This window comes from Cucurbita pepo, chromosome 19 (genome assembly GCF_057944985.1).
Source record: "Cucurbita pepo subsp. pepo isolate OVF chromosome 19, ASM5794498v1, whole genome shotgun sequence".
Taxonomy (NCBI): domain Eukaryota; kingdom Viridiplantae; phylum Streptophyta; class Magnoliopsida; order Cucurbitales; family Cucurbitaceae; genus Cucurbita; species Cucurbita pepo.
Window position 1 is genome coordinate 1,589,661 of NC_141816.1, and position 20,520 is coordinate 1,610,180.

The following is a 20,520-nucleotide window of genomic DNA, read 5'->3' on the forward strand; positions in this document are numbered from 1 at the left end:
TTCATAATCATTTTTCCGTTCCATAAGATTTTTCTGGCTAGTTTTCCATGTATGATTGTCAATAACAAAGCGAGTGTCATAGAAATAAAGGTGTCAAATTCAAGCGTGTCTGAAATTGCGATCAAGATATCCATTATGTTTGCGACAGATACCTGACCTTTCTCCCCTTTCTATCTTCTTCCCTCTCTCGACCTTCATACGCCTTCAATTTCCGCCATTTTTGCATTTCATCATCGCCATCGAAACCCCATCAAACCCTTTTCATTCATCTATCCAATCAAACCCTACCCTCTCCCCCTCTTTCGGTGATTCGCCGATTTCTTTGACCTTTCAATCCGATCATCGCGACCCAGTTGCTGGATTTGCTGATTGAGTATTGTTTTTGAGTTCTTGTTGTTGCTTGAACTACTGTGGATTGGATTTTCTTATCTGGGTTGTCGCCATGTCGTGATTTTCTTTATCAGAGATCCTCCACGGAGTCTCTTTTGCGGAGAAGGTAATTGAATTATGTTTCTTTTACTGATTCTTTTTCAATTTTGATTGTTTTCTTGCTCTTTTCCTGTATGTTTAGCTTAGAAATTTGTTGTCATTCTTTATGTTATGGTCAAAATCTTTGTCTGTTGTTGCAATGGTTGTGATGGATATCATGGCGATTAGGGTTAGGCCATTCACCCGAATGGAAGCGTCTGGTAGCGACCCCGACTCTCATAGAACTGCTTCCATCAGTGGTAGTTCAAGAAGGTTTGGAATGTTAGCTGCCTCTAATATGATTCAGGCTCCGCTTTCCGCTCTGTTAGAGTATTCGGGTCTTCTTCGTGGCCGCCCTAGTCATCAAGAATCCGAGGCATTGATAAGTGCACGATTACCTTCGGGATTGCGAGACCATCTTCGTAGTCAGATTGAAGAATCTTCTGGTGTCACTAACGACGGAGAGGTTTTGATTAGGATAATTGGAGCAGGGGAACAAGAACATGTTAGGGACAGTGCTGGACTAGTAGTTGGGGAAGTGAGGGAGCTTGGCGGTCAGAATTCAGCATCTTTGCAATCTGTTTCGGGGTTGGCATCATCAGAGTTTAGCCAGGGAGATGCTGCTACTGGACGAGGTGCGATAGAGGGTATTCCTCAACCGGTTAACGAAGGTCCTGATGGAGATGCGTCGGAGGCAGCTGGGGGAAATAGCAGGGATTCTTCTTACCAAAGGTACGATATTCAACAGGCTGCCCGGGGGATTGAGCAGATTCTTCCATTTAGTTTTCTTCTACTGGTAGTCTTCATTCGACAGCATTTGCAAGGTACCTGCCTCAACTTTTATCAAACATTTTAACGTTATTTTAAATTTTTATTGATGTGGCTGAATTATGGACAAGCAGACAGAAAGATTTGGACAATCTTTAACTCACTGTTTAGCTATGTTCTCTATTTTGTTCTTCTTTTCCGTCCTTGACGATTGAACGAACTTCTTAAGTTACAGAGAGTATATAGTTAATATGAATCTTACATGCATATTTTCGAAGAAAACTTGGCTTAAAAACGGAAATTTATGTAGAACCCTTTTTTAAGTATTTGGAAAGTTATTCCAAACAATCCCGTACACGTGTTTGCTTGTTTATTATATTATATTGTATGTAAAAGCCTAAGCCCACCATTAGCAGATATTGTCTTCATTGGATTTTCCCTTTCGAGCTTCCCTTCAAGGTTTTTAAAACGCCTCTACTAGAGAGAGGTTTTTACACCCTTATAAAGAATATTTCGTTCTCCTCCCCAACCAATGTGGGATCTCACAATCCAGCACCCCCACCTTTGGGGCCCAACGTCCTTGCTGGCACACCGCCTTGTATCCACCCTCTTCAGGGCTCAGCCTCCTCGTTGGCACATTGTTTGGTGTCTGGCTATGATACCATTCGTAACAGCCAAAGCCTATTGTTAGCAAACATTGTCCTCTTTGAGCTTTCCCTTTCAGGCTTTCTCTCAAGGTTTTTAAAATACGTCTACTAGGGAGAGGTTTCTACACCCTTATAAAGAATGTTTCGTTCTCCTCCCCAACCGATGTGGGATCTCAAATTGTAATTCGCATTAATCAAAGCATGTAATTTTTTTAGAAAACTTGATAAGATACCTCAACTTCTCAATTTTTTTCCGAAGATTTACTTATGTCTATATAATTTAGATGAAGAACAATGACAACATGAAAGACAGAAAATTGTTAATTTGAATTCAAAATGAAAGGAAGGAAAAGAAGTGAAATAAAATGTTTATCTTCTTTAATCAGTGTTTGAGAAGGAACTACCTATTTAAGACATTATTGGTTATAAGTAACTTGTGCATATGAAAATATTTAAGAATGCTCTTTTTATTATGTACAAGTCTAATGACAATTTGGTTTTGATACTTGCCTCCTCAACTTACTTGCAGGCTTCTTTGTGACAATTTGGATTGCTGCTTTCATGTACAAGTCTAATGATATATTGCGAAAACAAACAGCTTTGAAGGTGTGTTATGATATATTTGAATGTTCTAAATAGTCTTTTTCCTTCTTTTTTTGGGGGCGGGGGGAGGAGCTTTAGAAGAAATGATTAAAAATAGATATGCGCACGAATGAGACTTACATTAGCTAATTCCCAAGAAGCTAAGGGCTAGTAAAGTGGGGCGTTACCGACCGATTAGTCTAGTCTCCTCTCTCGATAAAGTTATTTCCGAAGTGATAGCTAAAAGATTGAAAAAGGTCCCTCCCTTTGATGATTGACAACTGTTAAGCTGCTTGTGCTTGCGTTGAAGGGAGGCAAATTCTGGATGTTGTTTTAGTGGCTTCCGAGACAATGGGAGAGAGCATTGCTAAAAGGAAAAAAGGCGACCTCCTGAAGTTTTATTATGAGAAAGCCTATGATATTGATTGGAAGTACTTTAGGGCTTCAGCTCTAGATAGAGGAATTGGATTAAGGGACGACTCTCCATGATAAGTTTGTTCATCGTTATTAATGGCAAACCCTAGGGAAAGATTATAACTAAAAGAGGCTTAAGACAACAGGAATCCGTCTCCCCATTTCTCTTCACCTTGAAGGGAGGTCTTTTAGTAGGTTGGTTCACTATTATTGTGAAAGGAGGATTTTGAAGGGTATTAATGTGGGTAAGGAAAGCGTGATGGTTACTCGCTGCTATGTGCGGATTTTGAAGGGTATTAATGTGGCAAACCCTACGGTACAATGCTCGGGTTTTGTGTTGAATATCTCTAAAACTGCTCTTGTTGGGTTAAATGTTCCAGATCATTGACTTACAGATTTTGCTTCCAGGATTGGCTGTAAAATGGAACCTTTGCATTTGGCTTATCTGGGATTTCCTTTGGAAGCAACCACAAGGCCCTTTCTTTCTGGGATCATTTGATAGAAGTTCCAATACAAGTTTGATTAATGGAAATCTTTCCCCATCTTAAAAGGGCGGTATTCGACGTTGGCTCATTCTGTTTTCAGTAACCTCATGGTGTATTACTTCTTGCTTTTAAAAGCTTCTATTAAATCTGCTTCTATTAAGTTTTTAGATTCTTCCTCTTTGCTACATTTTCCTATTGACGCCCTTTGGAAAAACGATGCCCCCAAGAAGGTTAAGGTGAATTGAGCTATTTTTCCAAAAGAAATGTGTGAATTGGGCTATTTCTCCTAGTATTTGCTTCGCGTGTTCTGAAAATTAAGAAACCTTAAGTCATTTGCTCCTTCACTGTACGTTTGTATCTCTGACTTGGCATCGGTTGTTCAGGGAGTTTAATCTATCCTTTGGCATTGGTTGTTCAGGGAGTTTAATCTATCCTTTGTTTACCTAACGAGGTTGATGATTGGCTTATTGAGCCTTTGGGAGGTGGAAATTTGAGGAAAAGAGGGATAGTGTTGTGGAGTACTGTAACAGCCCAAGTCCACTGCTAGCAGATATTGTCTTCTTTGGGCTTTCCCTTTCGAGCTTCCCCTCAAGGTTTTTTAAAACGTGTCTGCTAAGGAGAGGTTTCCACCCCCTTATAAAAAATGCTTTGTTCTCCTCCCCAACCAATGTGGGATCTCACAAGTACAATGACTCGAGCTTTGTTGTGATATTTTTGGCTTGAAAGAAGTCGTCATCTCTTTGAAGATACTGCCTCCTCTTTTGGAGTAATCCACATTCTCTAGCTTCTTGGTGGTGCATGGAGAATAGAACTCTACTAGAACATTTGGAAGGGTCCAATACCAAAAAATATAAGATTTTTCCTTTGGGAATTAAGCCACGAACGATACAGCAGATACTTAGCTCAAAACGACTCCTTGGATTGTCTCCTTTCCAAATTGCTGCACCCTTTGTAGAAATAGTAGTGAATCTATGCTGCATTGGTTCATATCTTGTCAGTATACCGGACTTTTTTTGGAGAAAGTCCTCAAGTCTTTCCATTTAAGTCTCACCTTCCCCCGAAATATGATCATGGGTCACTTTACTCACTAAAGGAAAGGCTGTTATGTGGGTATATATCATCAAATCCGTTCTTTGGTCTATTTTGCTTGGAGGGATCACCGCGTCTTTGTCGATAGGGCCTAAGATTTCATTTCCATCTTTGATCACTTGATATATATTGTTCTCCCTTGGTGTTCTCTCCTTTTGTGATTTTAGTCTCCTTATTCTGTTGGGTAACATCTAGGAGATCACTATATATAGGGCGGTGACGAAGCGTATTCGATATCTTTCTGTGGAATGGCACCAACCATGCCGTAATGTTACTGATGTCTTTTTCTTTATTACAGATTTTTAATCATAGGATTTGTTGATTCCTGCAGGGAGAGAGGAAAATCTCTGTTTTGGTTGCCATTTCTCTTGCATTCACTTTCCATATTATTGGTGTGTACTGGTGGTATCAGAAGGATGATCTCTTATATCCGTTGATCATGCTTCCTCCCCGAGCAATACCTCCTTTTTGGCACGCTATTTTCATCATCATGGTGAATGGTAATCTTCTGCTATAATCATACTCTATCCGCTGTATTGTAATAACGAAAATGGTTTACCGTTCTAGGCTGCCTTGTCACTTGGTTTTCTGCATTTATTTTCTCAAATTTCTCCTAGTGATCGTTAAATTCTTAACGATTAATATATCCGTAAGATTTGGGGTTAAGGGCACAATCATTTCATCCTCATTTTTGTAAACATTTCCTGCAATTTTGCATTACAATTTATGAAAGTAACTCGGTATCATATGCAAGTTGCGTTGGCTCGTGTAACTGGTTTAGTGAATTGTATGCTTTTGTTTTGGTTTCGCAGACACTTTGGTCCGTCAAGCAGGGATGGTGGTCAAGTGTGTTTTATTGATGTATTACAAGAACAGCCGAGGCCGAAATTATCGTAAACAGGTAAGGTAATATAGAAGTGGACTCTTGTTTGTTCATTAAGCTACAATGCCATCCTTTAATTAAACTCTATTGATTTCTCTTTACAATTTGTTGTTTTCTAGTGAACAAAGTGGTCACTATTAACATTTATTTACACATTATCTTCAGGGACAAATGCTAACTTTAGTCGAATATCTTCTTCTACTGTACCGTGCATTGTTGCCTACTCCCGTCTGGTATCGTTTCTTTTTGAACAAAGAGTACGGAAGCTTATTTTCGTCACTATTGACAGGACTGTACTTAACTTTCAAACTCACATCTGTTGTCGAAAAGGTGTGTTTTCTACTATTTTGATTTTTCGACTCTTTACTATTATACCGAGCATTTTGTTGCTCGATGGTCTCCGTCTCTAATGTCTGTTATCTCCTGTTTCTTTCTGGTGTGGATTTCAGGTGCAATCCTTCTTTGCTGCTTTGAAAGCATTGTCGCGTAAAGAGGTGCATTATGGGGCATATGCAACATCGGAGCAGGTAATTAACCAAACGTTCTCTCCGTTGTATTTTTTTTTTCTTTGGGTATCTGTAAATTTACAAAAACAATGCAATCTATGGTCACAAAAGACTTTCCCAATTGATCAAGAGGTTAGACAATTTACTCCACGAAAACACTACAAAGGGGCCTCTTTGTCTATAAAGTGTGAGATCTCACATCAGTTGGAGAGGAGAACGGAACATTCCTTATAAGGGTGTGGAAACCTCTCCCTAGTAGATGCGTTTTAAAATCTTGAGGGGAAGCCCGGAAGGGAAAGTCCAAAGAAGACATTATTTGCTAGCGGTGGGTTTGGGCGGTTACAAATGATATAAGAGCTAGATACTGATCGGTGGGCCTACGAGGACGCTGGGCCCCCAAGGGGGGTGGATTGTGAGATCCCACATCGGTTGGAGAGGAGAACAAAGCATTCCTTATAAGGGTGGAAACCTCCCCTAGTAGACGCGTTTTAAAACCTTGAAGGGAAGCTCGACAGGGAAAACTCAAAGAAGATAATATCTGCTAGCGGTGGGCTTGGGTTGGGCTTGGGTTGGGCTGTTACATAAGGACTCTTTGATTTCTTTCCTTCCAAAGGCCCCACCTCTCATTCTCTCTGTTATCTTTACCCGACTACTCTGTATCTGCTATCGACTTCGATGGAGTAGTTGGAGCGCTGTATTTGTAATGTTTTGGGCTTTTTTTGTTTCAATCTGTAATCTCTAGGGGTCCGAGTGATTGGTTGCTGGCGATCTATTTGCAAGTTTTGATAAAATTGGAACGGAGAGAGCGAAATTTGGTAGAGATCTTACTCGAACATTTGTGTAATGCAGGTCAGTGCAGCTGGTGATTTGTGTGCTATTTGCCAAGAGAAGATGCATGCTCCTATCTTACTCCGATGTAAACACATATTTTGTGAAGATTGTGTATCAGAGTGGTAAGTTTATCACATACAATCTGTGCTCTGCATACATAATAATAAATTTGTGTGCATTAACTAAAAGGATATGATTTTGATTTCAGTAACCCAGTAGTACTATTTGTTTCTTCATTTTACGGTGTCGAGCCTTTTAAGTTCGACCGTGTTGAGTGTTTAATAGTCACGTGTCATAGTTATTTCGAGCATAGCTCAGTAGATAAGTTACTCATCTACTTCTGTATGGTTGAAAGTTTGAGACGAAGGGTTATATCATAATACACAAACTCACTATAGTCTCGTTCTTTGATCGGTGTTGTGTGACTTAACTTCTGGCGTTTAACTTATGGTTCATTCCGACATGAATATCGGACTTGATGGTGCTGTGTGCAGGTTCGAGCGGGAACGGACATGTCCATTGTGTAGGGCTTTGGTTAAGCCTGCGGATCTCAGGTCATTTGGGGATGGATCAACTAGTCTGTTTTTCCAGGTTTTCTAAGGCATTTGCTTCTGGTTTGAAGAGAGCTAAAGCCAGCCATAGCATTTTTACCTACACACAATGTACATCTAACTAATACTGTGTAGCTGCTGCCCTGGAGAGAACGAAACCATCACTGCTTGCTGCTGCTCACAAGGTGTACTCGGAAAGGCGACCGTAATGGTAGTCCTTTTTGTGCTACAGAGGAGGACGATCAACGTTCGAGAGGCGGAGGCGGAGGTGGATGAGTTTAACCATATATATATATATATATGCAAATTTGTATGAATTGGTTGGGAGTTGTGTGAAAAATTGATAGCATAGGCAGTTGATGTGTTGATTTACAATATGAGTCAAAATGCATAGAATGACAAATCTTTTGGAGTGTTAGAAAGTGTTAAAATACCATACAGAATCTGAACGTTTTTTGGCCCTTCACTTTGCTTGTGGATTTGAAGATAATGAAGAAACTACTCGAGGTAATTGACATCTACTCTCGATTATGAGGTTAAAAGTTTGCATATTTTCATCCGTGTATGTTGAACTAAAGAAAGAAGGAATTTATAAGATTGTGTATGTTTATGATTAATTTTAATTCTATAATTTAAATAAGTAAATGTTTAGCGACAAACATTTTAGCTTTTCTTTCATTAAATTTAAAAAATCGTATCATATGCATGTCAACTCGTGCATAGTTAGGTCGAGTCGCAACTTAGTTGTTAGTTAGGTCGAGTCGCATACTTAGTTGTTAGTTAGGTCGAGTCGCATACTTAGTTGTTAGTTAAGTCGAGTCGCATACTTGGTTGAGTTGCATACTTAGTTGTTAGTAGTTGCATACTTAGTTGTTAGTTAGGTCGAGTATACTTAGTTGTTAGTTAGGTCGAGTCGCATACTTGGTTGAGTCGCATACTTAGTTGTTAGTTAGGTCGAGTCGCATACTTGGTTGAGTCGCATAGTTAGTTGTTAGTTAGGTCGAGTCGCTCGTGCCTAAATTCAGTGAACTTTGAAAAGCTTAGGGATAGGATTGAAATTAAAAACAGAATGAATTGATATTATTATTATTATGATAAACTTTGCAACAATTCACCTGGCATTGGCATACTCTACAATTCTCACTTGTTAATTTTAGTAGCAAAAAAATGGTCAATAAAAGAAAAAAGAAGAAGAAAAAATGAAACCACCACCGCCAACTCTGCCTTGTTGCCGCAATGCAATAGTTCTTGTATGATTTCACCCCACTCCTCGTGAACAAAGAATAAAGATAATGGAACAAAAAGAATCAAACTTTTTTTTCACAGATTATTAGTTCAAAGAATAGTAAGCAATCTCCTTATGAAGATTTAGAAAGGCTCATGGAGGCTTTTTTCTGTATCTTCTTCCTCAGAAACTGTTGTGGGAGTTGGCTCTTCTCCATCACTGTCTTCCTTTGGAACATCTTCCATGGCTGCTGCTAGTGGACTCACAGAGAGAAATGAAGGTGAGGTTGGAGAGTTTGGGGACACCGAACTAAAAAGCATCTTGGTGATGGTCCCTGGAGAGGTGGACATGGGATACACTTCTGTAACTTCTTCCATTCCTTCATCTAAGTAAACCACGTTCTGCATGGTCAGTTGGTGGTACTCTACAATTTCCCTTAAGAAACGGTTCTCCCGAGCATATATTGAATTCCCATGCGCCAAACGAGCCTTCTCAGCCAAAAGAGTCTCCAGTTGAAGCCGAATCTGGTGTTAGAATTTACAAACAGTTTATCCTTTGAAGGATCCAAAGGGTCTAGTCTTAGATATCCAGTTTGCAGAAATAAAAACAACAACATACCAAGTCATCATCTGCACGATTGTCTCCCTTCTCGCGGTTTTCCCTCAGTATTTTGTTTTCTTCCTCTAATTGTGCACATCTTTCTTTAGCGAAAGCCAGATCTGCTTTAGTGGTTTTCAGCTCCCGAAGTAATACTTTGGCTTTGGCTGCTGTCGCCATCGCCACCTACAGTTTCAAGACAAGTGGTTCACATCAAGGTATTTTTCTTTTATACAAAAGTTCGATCAAGTAAAACTACTCAGAAGATGGTTCATATCAGATTGTAATTGACGATATTTACATTGAAAATCTGATGCTAGGGAACATTCAATTCCTTTTGCAGAATTAGAATCAGAAAACTTAGTTCATATCAGGCTACTTACTTTGTCAGAATAAACTTAGCTAAGATAATGACTCAAATCCAACCAACTTGACTTTAATTCGAGAGAGAAGACGTCGATAGTAGCATTACGATACATAATTACAAAGTTGGCACCTTACGTCTCGAGATGCCTTCAGTTGAGTTTCATGATGAGTTTGCATCTGTGGTTCTAGAGAACGCAAATTCGATTTCTGCCATGGACTGTTCAAAGCTGGATATAATCCTTCAGAATTGTTGCTCTTTCTCCTAATATGCAGTTTGCCAGTTTCTTGAATGATGTCTACAGTCTTAGTTTCCATAATTGAGCGACCTTCCTGCAAACAAGAAGAGATGTTGAAAATGGTGAGATCAAAGCTAATTTAGAATATCCGTCCACTAAGAAGACAGTCCAAGATACTCTTAAATGAAGTTTCGACTTTGAATCAGGCTCTGCTACAGCTGGAACTGAATGACAATTAAATTTGCTCATATTTCTGCAGTTTTTAGTTTAGTGACGATATGTTTCACAATAGTATATTAGAGTATAGGTTTTTGAATTCAAACTTTTACAATGTCTATGTTCCATTTCATATAACAGTTCACTTGTTTGATCTTGTGTTAATTTTAAAATTCAGGAGTGAGAAGAATGTTGAGAAATAAGGATGTTAATAACAACCTTAAGCTTTTAAATCTTTTGATGGTTTTAGAATTTTCATGCAAATATATGGATGAGCCATGGTTATGGATATCCTGATTTATTTCACCATCTTGCAAAGTTAAGTCAGTGAACTATAATTAATATACTTTCTCAAATATAAAAAGGTTGATAAATCTGAGAAGGGGTCAGCTAATTATCAAATTATTAAGCTACTTTGGATACAGGAAGAAAACAAGATATACGAGAATACAATAAAACCAATCAGAGAAATGTTTTACGTGAGAAGGAGCGTCACTTCTCGTACCTCAAGTGGCTTTTCAACTGTGTCCCCACGTTGATTAAGCGAAGTTGTGATTGCAGGATTGTCCGATTTCTTTGAGTTGCAATCAGTAGACTGACATGGCTCCTGAAACCATTTCTCGAGCAGAATATGAAAATCAGAAAAATAAAGCACTAAGAACAATTGAATTGCATACAAGGTAAATCTCTATGTTGGTATGAGAAGGTTACAAACTGCAAAGAGTTTTATTTTAATCCTTCCTTTTTGAAAATATAGTATGACATTTTAGGTGGAAGGACATTCTAATACATGTTGGATTTTTAATAAAATATATTAGAAGAGTAGTATTCCTACGTAGAAAGCTACAAGAAAGTGATGGACTCTAGCTATGTGCATGGAATTTCAACAAGCTTTATAAGTCCAATGAAGATTGACATATAAATTTGATGGAAGAATGAACTTCGACTTGTAGCAAGTACAAGTTAAAGACATGTTAATACAATCTAGATTACACAAAACTTTGATGGAAATATCAAGTGGTGGTGCTTCTGAAAAGATAAGGGGTGATGGTGATTTAGTGAAGTCTAGTAGTGGCTCTAATAGAGGTTCTAAGGAGTCCAACATGAGTGAAGAAGAATGAGAGGAACCAGTAAATGTTAGTGGTGGTTCCAATAGAGGTTCTAAGAAGTCCAACATAAATGAGGAAGATTGTGAGGAACTGAATTAGAGACTATATGACATCATCTCTAAGCTGGAGGTGATTGAAGTGAAGATAAAGGATGAGAATAAGGCACTCCCACTTATCTTGTCACTTCCACCTTCTTATGAACACGTGAAATCTATTCAACACCGATAATTAGCAACTAGAAGAATAAGAAGAAAGAATTCGTGCAAAAGAAAGATGTTGGGAATGCATATCAATCTAGAAACATGAAAAAGAATTGTCTTGATAGAGTAGGTTTGTCAAATGGCTCTAGGTTAGATGCTGACATTGTCTCTCTCATTCAAGGAGATGATAACTTCTTTAAAAGAAAGATAGAATCATCCCTACGGTATGTTTGTTTTACCACGATAGACGATATAATGTTTGCATAGATTTGCACAAACGTTGGCTCGACGGTTAGACAAAGTGTGTGTTGTGAAAGCTATATCGATAATCGAAGAGATTCTATGTAAGTCAAGCAGGTGGAAGTTGCACAAATTTTAGCATGGTTTATCAACATGTATCAAAGTAAAAATAAACTAGAAAGTGACATTCATGGCTTTTTCTTTTGGTTTTGGGGACCATAAATTTTACCTTACCTTTTGAGTTATGTGACATAGAAAAATATGGAAGGAATGAAAAAGGAGCAACTGTTTCAAATTTGAGAGACGACACATACATAAAATTAAAATGTAACATAAAAATCTCTAGCTCCCCTTAGGTATATTAATCATAGTCACAACTATTTGTGCCTGTATCTATTCAATATATCGAAGCCAAATAGTTGGTGCTCACCTGACTATGGGTTGAGCTATCAATGGGGTGGAACCTACTTGTTTCTTCTTCTATGGGTATGTCATCTTCTTCGAGAATGGCCTTAGCTTTCCGAGCTAGTACGCCCCAGAACCCTGATTTCTCACTTTTGAAAGTCAATTTCTCTCCAGCAAAACTCTGGAATTCAATGGATAAATTCAGAAAAAGGATGTTATATGGCAGCAGCTGCAAAAGCGTTTTCGAATGACCAAAAAAAAACAACAGAACTTGCAGTAGAGTCCAAACACGGCAATGAACCACAAAGAAATGCCATAATTCTTCCAATTGGTTGGGCAGTTAAACATACAGACAAGAAAAATCCCGATGAAATCAAATTTGACGTTTAGAATTCACAAGATTTGCCAAAAACCAGAGGAGTTCACGCAAAATCACATGCTCTGAGAAATGAAACCAATGATTTGATCAATCACCTCCTCGGAAGGAATTCGGTACTCGAAAAATAATATTGATCTGCAATAACTTAACGCAACAATGGAGACAAAGCAACAAACACAATCAAATGTGAGATTTCACGGAATTCATCATTTGTAATCCACATCGTCAACTCAAACAATAGGAACTTAAAAGTGATCGATTCAACATTGCAGAGTTAAATAACAATAATAATAACAATAATAATAATAACGCGCAGAGCACCTTGGATCGTAAATGGCCAGGGGGAAAAGTGGAGGTACTGCCATAGACAGAGGAATGCGAAGGATCACGAGCAGCAGCAGAAGCTCGGATCGCCTGAGCGGCAAGAGAAGAAGAGGCGGAAGAGGAAGAAGAGATGGAAATGTGATCAATCTCATCGGAAGGATGATGAATCTCCTCTTTGAAAGTAGAAGCCCTCGTAATTCCTTGTCTCCTCCTGTACGCCATTATTGTAATTGTTGTTGTTCTTGTTTCCGAATCGTGATCGTCGGAGTTGGAGAACAATGACAAAACGACGCCCACCGCCACCGCGTGCCGCCGCCAGCACCACCGTAATCTCAACTGAAAATGAATCGAATTGGGAGAGAATTCGCAGTTTTGTTAATTCTTTATTTTTTCCTCTTCCTTCTTCCCCCTTCCGCCTATAACTAACTTCCCCTTCTTTCGCTTTTCTTTCTTTTTCTTTTTCTTTTTTTTTTTTTTAAATAAATAAATAATTCCCCCTTTGTCTATTCTGTTTTTTAAAATAATATATATATAAATAAATAATTAATTTTGTGTTTATAATTTATTTATAAATTCAAAAATTTTAAAATTAATTAATCTATTGAATATAAATTTTATATTTTATACTTAAAAGACGTAGATAGATTGAGTTGAATTAGGTTAGAGATATTTTTTGGAACGGCCCGACGTTTAAAGTTGGCTGAATTTGTGACCCGAATGTCCCGTACTAGTTCACAATCCAACCCAACTTTCTACTTATCGGGTTGTTCATTTTTTAATTATTTAAAAATAATTAATTATCCACGGTATATATGAAACATTCACGAGTCACAATGCATTACTAAAATTTGTTACAAACGTCAAATATTTTTAATTTTTATAAACATTTTAAAAGTAGGGTTAGGTTGCAAACTCTATATTTGGGTTAGTCGGGTTGACTCGACTGAAACGCTTTGAACCCACGAACTGAAAAGTTGAAGAAAATAGCGGTTAAAAATTGTGTTTGAAAGAAATGAAGTTAGTTCAAAACCGACATCATATCTGATGTTATCATATACATAAGATCATATTTGTCATTGTTTTAGTATAAGATGACAGCTCAAAAGTGACATCGTTTCTAATTCAATCGGCAATAAATTTATTAACATAATTCGAATTTATTAAAAAAAAAATCTATATAATATGTTGATAAGTATCGTCACATGATACTCGGGTGACGTTTGACACACGTTTTATACCCATTCAACCCGTACCTTGTCGAGCTCTTCTTGTGTAGAACGCTTCTTAGTATTAGAACAAATTTATTTATATTCAATGACTTGTGGTTCGATTTTGATTTTGTTGATGCGATTGGTTGCTCGTGGCTTTTCACATCCCACAATGAGGTGGGTTGAGTGGGCGCCGACCAGATTTTTGATCGAATTCACCTAAAAACTATACGTGTCAGTCTCCATGCATGTGCCGACTAGTTAGTATGCCCAACTCCTTTGATGACGACTTAAAGCTGTCGTGATTTATCCCATCTCAATATATTTTCCTCAAAATAAACGCATTTTCTCCAAACTATCATCATTTAGGACTTCCAAACTATCCCATAACATCTCGATACATTGACGGTTTAACTATTGAGCTATACTTAAGTCGGATGATAAACGGCCCATCTCGTCGTGACCTTCTCTTGAATTCTCAAAAATTCTGTTGCTCCATCCCCGCAAGGGCAGAGAACCCATCGCTGTCTCGATTGTGCTGCCGGAGGCTCTGGAGAAGTCGAAATAGGAAAGCACTCATCTTGGGGTGAGCTTACTACTTCGATACTTTCAATAGTTATCTGCTCTGCACTTGGCTACCCAGCATTTACCATGGGCACGATAATTAGTACTCCAGAGGTATGTCCTTCTCGGTCCTCTCGTACTAGGGAAAGGTGACTAAAGTAAATTCAACAGTCCGTTTGAAAATATACGTTTAAATTGACCACTCAATAAATTTCTCGCTATTAATTTTTTTATAAAATTTAATTACATATTTAATCCTAAACTTTGTCTAATATATTCCTAAACTTTTAGATTTTTGTTTTAAATTTTTTAATAAATTAAAAATGTTAAAAGGGAGATTTTTAAAATTGAGATAATTAAAAGTAAATAATTTCAAATTTTTAGTTATGAACAGTTCGTGGTTGAAACGTGTGGGTGATGAGGCTAAGTGTGGCCCAAAACACGGACTGAGAATCAATCGGATCCATTTAAACACTTTATTTTGTAATTATCAGACAATTCGATCAATTCGATCAAAGCATGAACATCCAGATACAGAATTCAATCCATCACTATCCGAATTTTGTTTAGCCTTTTCTTTGAGAACAATGTTGATGGGTCAATTACGTAAGCGCGTTTTGATTCGTTGAATGTTCTTCGTTCTCCATCCAACAATGGCGGCCGCTCCCGCGAATCGTTTTCTCTAAGAACCCCATTGGCCTCCTCCGCCTGATAATCCCGTTGGTTTTCGTTTTTCCTCGCCGATTTCTGTTCATCTTAGTATCATAACGTTTTCACGATTCAAAATGAATGTTTCTGAACAGCATTCTTCAATTATTTGTTTCTCAATCGTTTAGCCCTTTTCGTTGATTGTATTATGTTCTTTGTCTTGCACAAGTTTTCAGATCGTTGTCTTCGATTTGATGAGTTCGAGCCGAATGTTGGAGGTTTGAATCACTGGAAGCGAACTTTGATCTTCGTCTGTTTCGTTTGATTATGCAGTTTTTCGTTTTCCCTAATTGTGTGTAATGTCATTTTTGTGCTCTCTGTGCTAATCATTGGGTGATTGATCTGTTTTCTTCTGTTGCGATTGCGTTGAAATTGAAAACCCTTAGTTTAGACGAAATTACGAGTTCCCTTTTTGTCTTCTTTGCTGATTGAACTTCTGGAACCATTCTTGAACCCTTCAAATATATGTTAGTGGGATGGAGTTTGTGTTGTTGGAGGGTTTTAGCATCAAAATTAGGGATGGACGTGTGAGATCCCACATCGGTTGGGGAGGAGAACGAAACATTCTTCATAAAGGTGTGGACACCTCTCCCTAGCAGACGCGTTTAAAAACCTTGAGGGGAAGCCTGAAAGGGAAAGCCCAAAGAGGACAATGTGTGCTAGCGGTGGGCTTGGCCGTTACAGGACCTATGATTTTAAAACCTCTTCCTAGCAGACGCGTTTGAGAATATTGTTCCCTCTGTTATACTTTTGAAGTTCTAGGAGTTTGAACTCCTGGTGAGACAATGGAGGGAGGTTGGAAAGGGCAGTTCATTTGGATTGAGATAAGAAAATGGTTTAGTTTGAAATAAAGAAGTGAAGTGAGGTTAGGAATGAAGTGGTAAAGGAGATATCTAATTCTGCTTATGTGATGTTCTTCTCTCTTTTAAATCTCCTCTCAACTAGGGTTTGTGGAGGGTTACGAGTAGTTGTCAATGTACAAGAGGAAACACGGACGTGGAGTGGCTCGTGACAGGTTTCATGGTGAATGAAGTGGTATGAATTGAGAATGAGAGTAAGTTTGAGATAGTACAAATATAAAACAACTTAGTTAAGAGCTTGAATACATGGCTACAAGGCTAGAAACTATGACAATTCAGTGTGGTCGGTCTCTCAAGTTGTTTGATCGTCTCTGTATAATTGACATTGTTTTCCATATTTGACTGTGTCGAGAATTGTTGGGAGGGAGTCCCACATTGGCTAATTTAGAGGATGATCATGAGTTTATTAGTAAGGAATATATCTCCATTGGTATGAGGCCTTTTGGGAAAATCTAAAGCAAAACCATGAGAGCTTATGCTCAAAGTGGACAATATTATACCATTGTGGAGGTCCGTGATTCCTAACAGACTGAACTTCAACTTAGTTTTATATGATTCAGTTTCTCTTTTAGGTTCTTGTTTCACTATTGTTGAACTTCATGTTGGTTTCCCACTGTTCGTAATTTTTGCTTGCTGGTCTCGTCTCAGATGGACATCGACTTACAAGGAATCTTGGAGGAGTTTCTTCAATCCACTGCTCATGTGATGGACAATAATCAACTGGTCGATGAACGTGGTCTAATTCAATCGCCAACTTGTGCATGTTGCGAACGATTCCTAGTACTTGATAACGATGTCAGTGGTGAACCTGAAGCCATTGGTATATGTGGCGATTGTAAATTTTTGTTACTTGAAGATATGGAATTCCCTGAACAGGATTCTTATAACAGGGCGATGCCAAGAGGAAGAAGAACAAGACATGGTAGTTCAGAGTCTCCTGATAGTCGTTTTTCACAGGAATTCTCCCATATGATTAACTTGGCGAGGCAAAGTCAGTCGAGTATCTCTAGCTACGGGGATCGGTATGCAGATGGTTCTAATGCTACTTATGCCACACAGGACTCGAGTTTGCTTATGAGCCCCAATCAATCTCGAAGATGGCGTCGAGCAAACTCTGATTCTGAAAATGATGGTTTAGATAGTATTGACTCTATGTTTCGAGAGAGTGGATCAAATTTCAGTTTTGGGTCTTACAGACATTCTTATGGTGATATTGATTTTGTTTCGTACGGTACTTATGGGGGTGACTCGGACGCTTCCATGGATGGACGAAGTTCCTTGGACACAGATGTTTTCGTTTTTCCTGGTGATGGATTCAATGATACCGATATAGACATTGATCCTATGCGTGCTGGTGTCGGGGATTGGGACTCGAGTGATGAGGAGGAGGATCTTGGTGAATTAACAGAAGCTGACACAGAGCAAGATGCACTCGAAGTAGAATCTTCTCAAGCTAGGCCTCCACTTCAAGATTTTCAAGTTTCTAGTGCTTCTGGGAGAGTTAACTCTGGTAATTGGAATGAACAACTTTCTTCACCAGAATACGAACTCGAGCGAATCAGGAGGAATGGGCGATTTTATTTGAACATGAACTATTCACAGTCGGAATTACTATCTTTCGTTGAGAATTTTGGTGAATATCTTGACCAACAAGGCTTTGAACAACTTCTTGAGCAAATTGCCATGACGACCAGCTCAAGACGCGGAGCACCTCCTGCAGCTGTCTCTTCAGTGAAAAATCTCCCACTTTTGGTCATTTCTAAAGAACATTTGAAACATGATAATATATCCTGTGCAATCTGTAAGGATTTCTTACTTGTGGGCGTCGAAGTGAATCAACTACCTTGCCTTCATCTCTACCACCCTTCCTGCATCATGCCGTGGTTGAGTACACGGAATTCTTGCCCCCTTTGTCGATATGAACTTCCAACCGACGATCGAGATTACGAAGAGGGAAAGCGAAGTAGTATCAATACAGCAGAGGTCCAAGTAGTTGGAGCAAATCTAGAGTTTAGAACCAGCCAAGGAGAGGAGCTGAACAACATAGACTCTGCAGTTAATAACAGTAACAATTCAGGCAGACACGACGGTATAAGAAGTTGGGTGTTCGTGGCTGCTCCGATCGTTGGTCTTGCAGGTATAGCCCTGATGTTATGGTTTGGTAGCCCTCGGTGTGATCAAAGAGTACCCGGAGGCCAAGCTGCAGACAGAAGGCAACTTGATGCTCACATTGCTGATGCATTGAACCAAAGAGAGAACAGAAGCAGGAGATGGTGGTGAATTGTCTAGCAATAGCGTACGGTACAAGAAATCAAATTAACACGAGCTTTCTTTTACTTCAATGATAATGCTTATATGAAGTTTATACACAATTGTTTTTATCAAAATGTTCTCCACATGAATATACTGTGGCATTTAGGTATCCAAATGTTTATCTCCACATGAATATACTGCAGCGTTCGAGTATCCTTGGAGCGTCGTACAATGGTGGTTTTCTTCCGCATTTAGTCTATTGTTTTCGGCCAATATCCGATGGAGAAGGTAAAATCAAATTTCCAAAACTTAAAGTTTATATGAGTTTATTTAATGTTTATTTCCAAAGTTAAATATATTTGAGGATATTATGATTTTAGTCATGTACTGTCCTGTTCTTTTGTCTGTTTTGACGTTGGTTTGTTTTGTTTCGACGTTGGTTTGTTTTGTTTCGACGTTGGTTTGTTTTCTTTTGGTTTATTCTAAGAAGCTTGTTAACTTTGTCGTGGTTTAGATTTAGACCAACACTAAGGTTAGCTTGTTGTCTGCTCAACAATTCTCAACGTAACTCAACATACTTCAACATAAGACGTAACTCAACGTACTTCAACGTAAGCACATGTATAAAATGATCTTTGTTAAGGTTTAGTTTGGACGAGAACTTCGAGTAACGTGTAAAGATAATTCGATGGCTAGTATGTAAAGTTCACATTAAACAGGAATTTAGATTGAAACTTCTAACATCGTTTAGCTTGAGATGAACCGAACAAGAACATAGGGTAGTCAACACTTTTATCCAAACACTGATTGAGCTGGACAACTAGTTGACTCCTTTTTTGATATCATATCTTGCAATAAGCCAAGAAATGGGTTATGTCCTAAGATTTAGCTTTTAACCTATACTTCTCTTGACATTATTCTTACTTATTTCAACATTCTCGGCTTCTCTTCTCATCGCCTTCACATTACTTTTCTTTTCATGGTTCTTTTGCTTCATTTGGACTCCGAGCTTCTATTTGTATAGGCATTATTGTATAGCTATTTTGTCAGTAGATGATACATTTTGGAGGAGGTTTAGTTCATGGTCATTATGTTTCTAGCTCTCCAACTATTCTAAATAAATCTCATTAGCTTTTCTATTGTCTGTTTCTTTTTTACGACATCAAATTCTCCTATATTGTGATAACTTTAGTTGAAATTTTAAATACATCGTCACCGGTTGATGTAGGTGGGCAAGGGGTTGGAGGCATGCATTGTGTCATATTATTTGTCAAGTAAGAATGTTGCTCATTGATGTGACCAATAAATTGCTACGAAAGTATCATAACAAATTTCTCTCTTTATATTACACAACTCATTTGCTGTATTTGCTACCATGCTTTATGTTTTTGGGCAAAACAATGCTGAGCTGCCCTTAGCTGCAACAAGTGATTGTACCCATCCCTTAGTTGCATCACCTAATTCTTGCTTTAATTCCAGGTTTAAAACCAAAAATCACTCGTGTTCATCGATGTGCTTTTATCAAATCTCGGTCGCCTAATTCTTGGTTTGGAGTTTGGTTCAATTTTATTGTAAGTTGCTTTGAATAACCTTTTTAGACTTATCAAGATTTGTTAGTTAGTCACAATATCAACTTGGGGAAGAGATTACATAATTGGAATTTGGCGTTCTCCTTCGGGTGGAAATCCTAAAAGCTCAATTTTTTGGCAGGTTATTTCTTGTAGTCAAGTACTCTAGTCAAGTCAATGTAAATGTAAGTATTGATTGAACTATTTTGTATGAATTTTGATCGTTCAATAACTATGAATTTTGATTGTTTGATATATTTTGAATATAAATACCTCGCTAGATATCAGCTAGTTATCAGATATGATTGTGGAAATGTCATGTACCCAATCCAACATCAAAGTATCGTCGGGAGATCAAAAATCTCCTCGTTCTTTCCATTAGAGGAGTCTTGATTATAATGAACTTTACATGACACTAACATCGTTAGCTTATTCTAGCAAGTAGAAAACAAAATTTCTATTATGAATGGAAGTCATAATATTTATTGTTTTTATAAAGTATTTCATGTGTCAATTGAGCTAAATCGAGTACTTTAAGTCAATTTTATTAAAATCTATTATTATAAATAATAATAATTAAATAACTTTATTATATAGTACACGATTAAAACCATAATACTAAAGTCAATTTTATTAAAATCTATTATTATAAATAATAATAATTAAATAACTTTATTATAGTACACGATTAAAACCATAATACTATATTATAGCACTGAAAAATTGCTATCTATATATGTTATAAACATACGGTAGCGTTAATAAAAAATGTTATAACATGTTTTCATAGTAATATACGTAATCTATATCTTCATTCTATTTTAGTATTAATTATAGC

The 20,520-nt window shown here is 37.8% G+C and overlaps 3 protein-coding genes across 21 annotated transcripts; 2 read left to right on the forward strand and 1 right to left on the reverse strand.

Moving 5' to 3' along the window:
• The first annotated feature begins 8 nt into the window (after positions 1–8).
• On the forward strand, positions 9–7,841 carry LOC111781764 (uncharacterized). The gene is made up of 9 exons (XM_023662457.2): positions 9–496; positions 658–1,292; positions 2,413–2,489; positions 4,785–4,953; positions 5,266–5,354; positions 5,502–5,666; positions 5,786–5,863; positions 6,692–6,795; positions 7,168–7,841. Exons 2-9 carry the CDS (start codon positions 677–679, stop codon positions 7,271–7,273), a joined length of 1,404 nt encoding a protein of 467 aa, XP_023518225.2. The 5' UTR covers positions 9–496; positions 658–676; the 3' UTR covers positions 7,274–7,841.
• Positions 7,842–8,276: 435 nt separating this feature from the next.
• LOC111781233 (uncharacterized) lies at positions 8,277–12,948 on the reverse strand. The gene is made up of 6 exons (XM_087119840.1): positions 12,519–12,948; positions 11,844–11,999; positions 10,370–10,471; positions 9,548–9,742; positions 9,068–9,232; positions 8,277–8,973 (listed from the first exon to the last, which is right to left on the reverse strand). Exons 1-6 carry the CDS (start codon positions 12,741–12,743, stop codon positions 8,593–8,595), a joined length of 1,224 nt encoding a protein of 407 aa, XP_086975966.1. The 5' UTR covers positions 12,744–12,948; the 3' UTR covers positions 8,277–8,592.
• A 1,827-nt stretch (positions 12,949–14,775) lies between these two features.
• Positions 14,776–19,937, forward strand: LOC111781500 (uncharacterized). 19 transcript variants are annotated; one of them, XM_087120061.1, is made up of 4 exons: positions 15,226–16,371; positions 16,510–18,402; positions 18,629–19,388; positions 19,594–19,937. In XM_087120061.1, exons 1-2 carry the CDS (start codon positions 16,327–16,329, stop codon positions 18,139–18,141), a joined length of 1,677 nt encoding a protein of 558 aa, XP_086976187.1. In that variant the 5' UTR covers positions 15,226–16,326; the 3' UTR covers positions 18,142–18,402; positions 18,629–19,388; positions 19,594–19,937. The 19 variants fall into 19 exon arrangements, with proteins under 19 accessions (XP_086976198.1, XP_086976197.1, XP_086976187.1 ...); XM_087120059.1 differs by having other exon boundaries at positions 19,343–19,388; XM_087120064.1 differs by having other exon boundaries at positions 16,510–18,162; positions 18,281–18,402; positions 18,629–19,937.
• The last annotated feature ends 583 nt before the right edge of the window (positions 19,938–20,520 follow it).

Excerpts from the sequence above, each read along its gene's own strand:
- LOC111781764 (XM_023662457.2), top strand. The coding sequence starts at position 677 with ATGGAAGCGTCTGGTAGCGACCCCGACTCTCATAGAACTGCTTCCATC. Across the intron at positions 1,293-2,412 it reads CATTCGACAGCATTTGCAAG|GCTTCTTTGTGACAATTTGG; the intron begins GTACCTGCCTCA and ends ACTTACTTGCAG. Across the intron at positions 5,355-5,501 it reads GCCGAAATTATCGTAAACAG|GGACAAATGCTAACTTTAGT; the intron begins GTAAGGTAATAT and ends CATTATCTTCAG.
- LOC111781233 (XM_087119840.1), bottom strand. The coding sequence starts at position 12,743 with ATGGCGTACAGGAGGAGACAAGGAATTACGAGGGCTTCTACTTTCAAA. Across the intron at positions 12,000-12,518 it reads CTGGCCATTTACGATCCAAG|AGTTTTGCTGGAGAGAAATT; the intron begins GTGCTCTGCGCG and ends ATTGAATTCCAG. Across the intron at positions 8,974-9,067 it reads ATCGTGCAGATGATGACTTG|ATTCGGCTTCAACTGGAGAC; the intron begins GTATGTTGTTGT and ends TTCTAACACCAG.
- LOC111781500 (XM_087120057.1), top strand. The coding sequence starts at position 16,327 with ATGAGAGCTTATGCTCAAAGTGGACAATATTATACCATTGTGGAG. Across the intron at positions 16,372-16,509 it reads AATATTATACCATTGTGGAG|ATGGACATCGACTTACAAGG; the intron begins GTCCGTGATTCC and ends GTCTCGTCTCAG.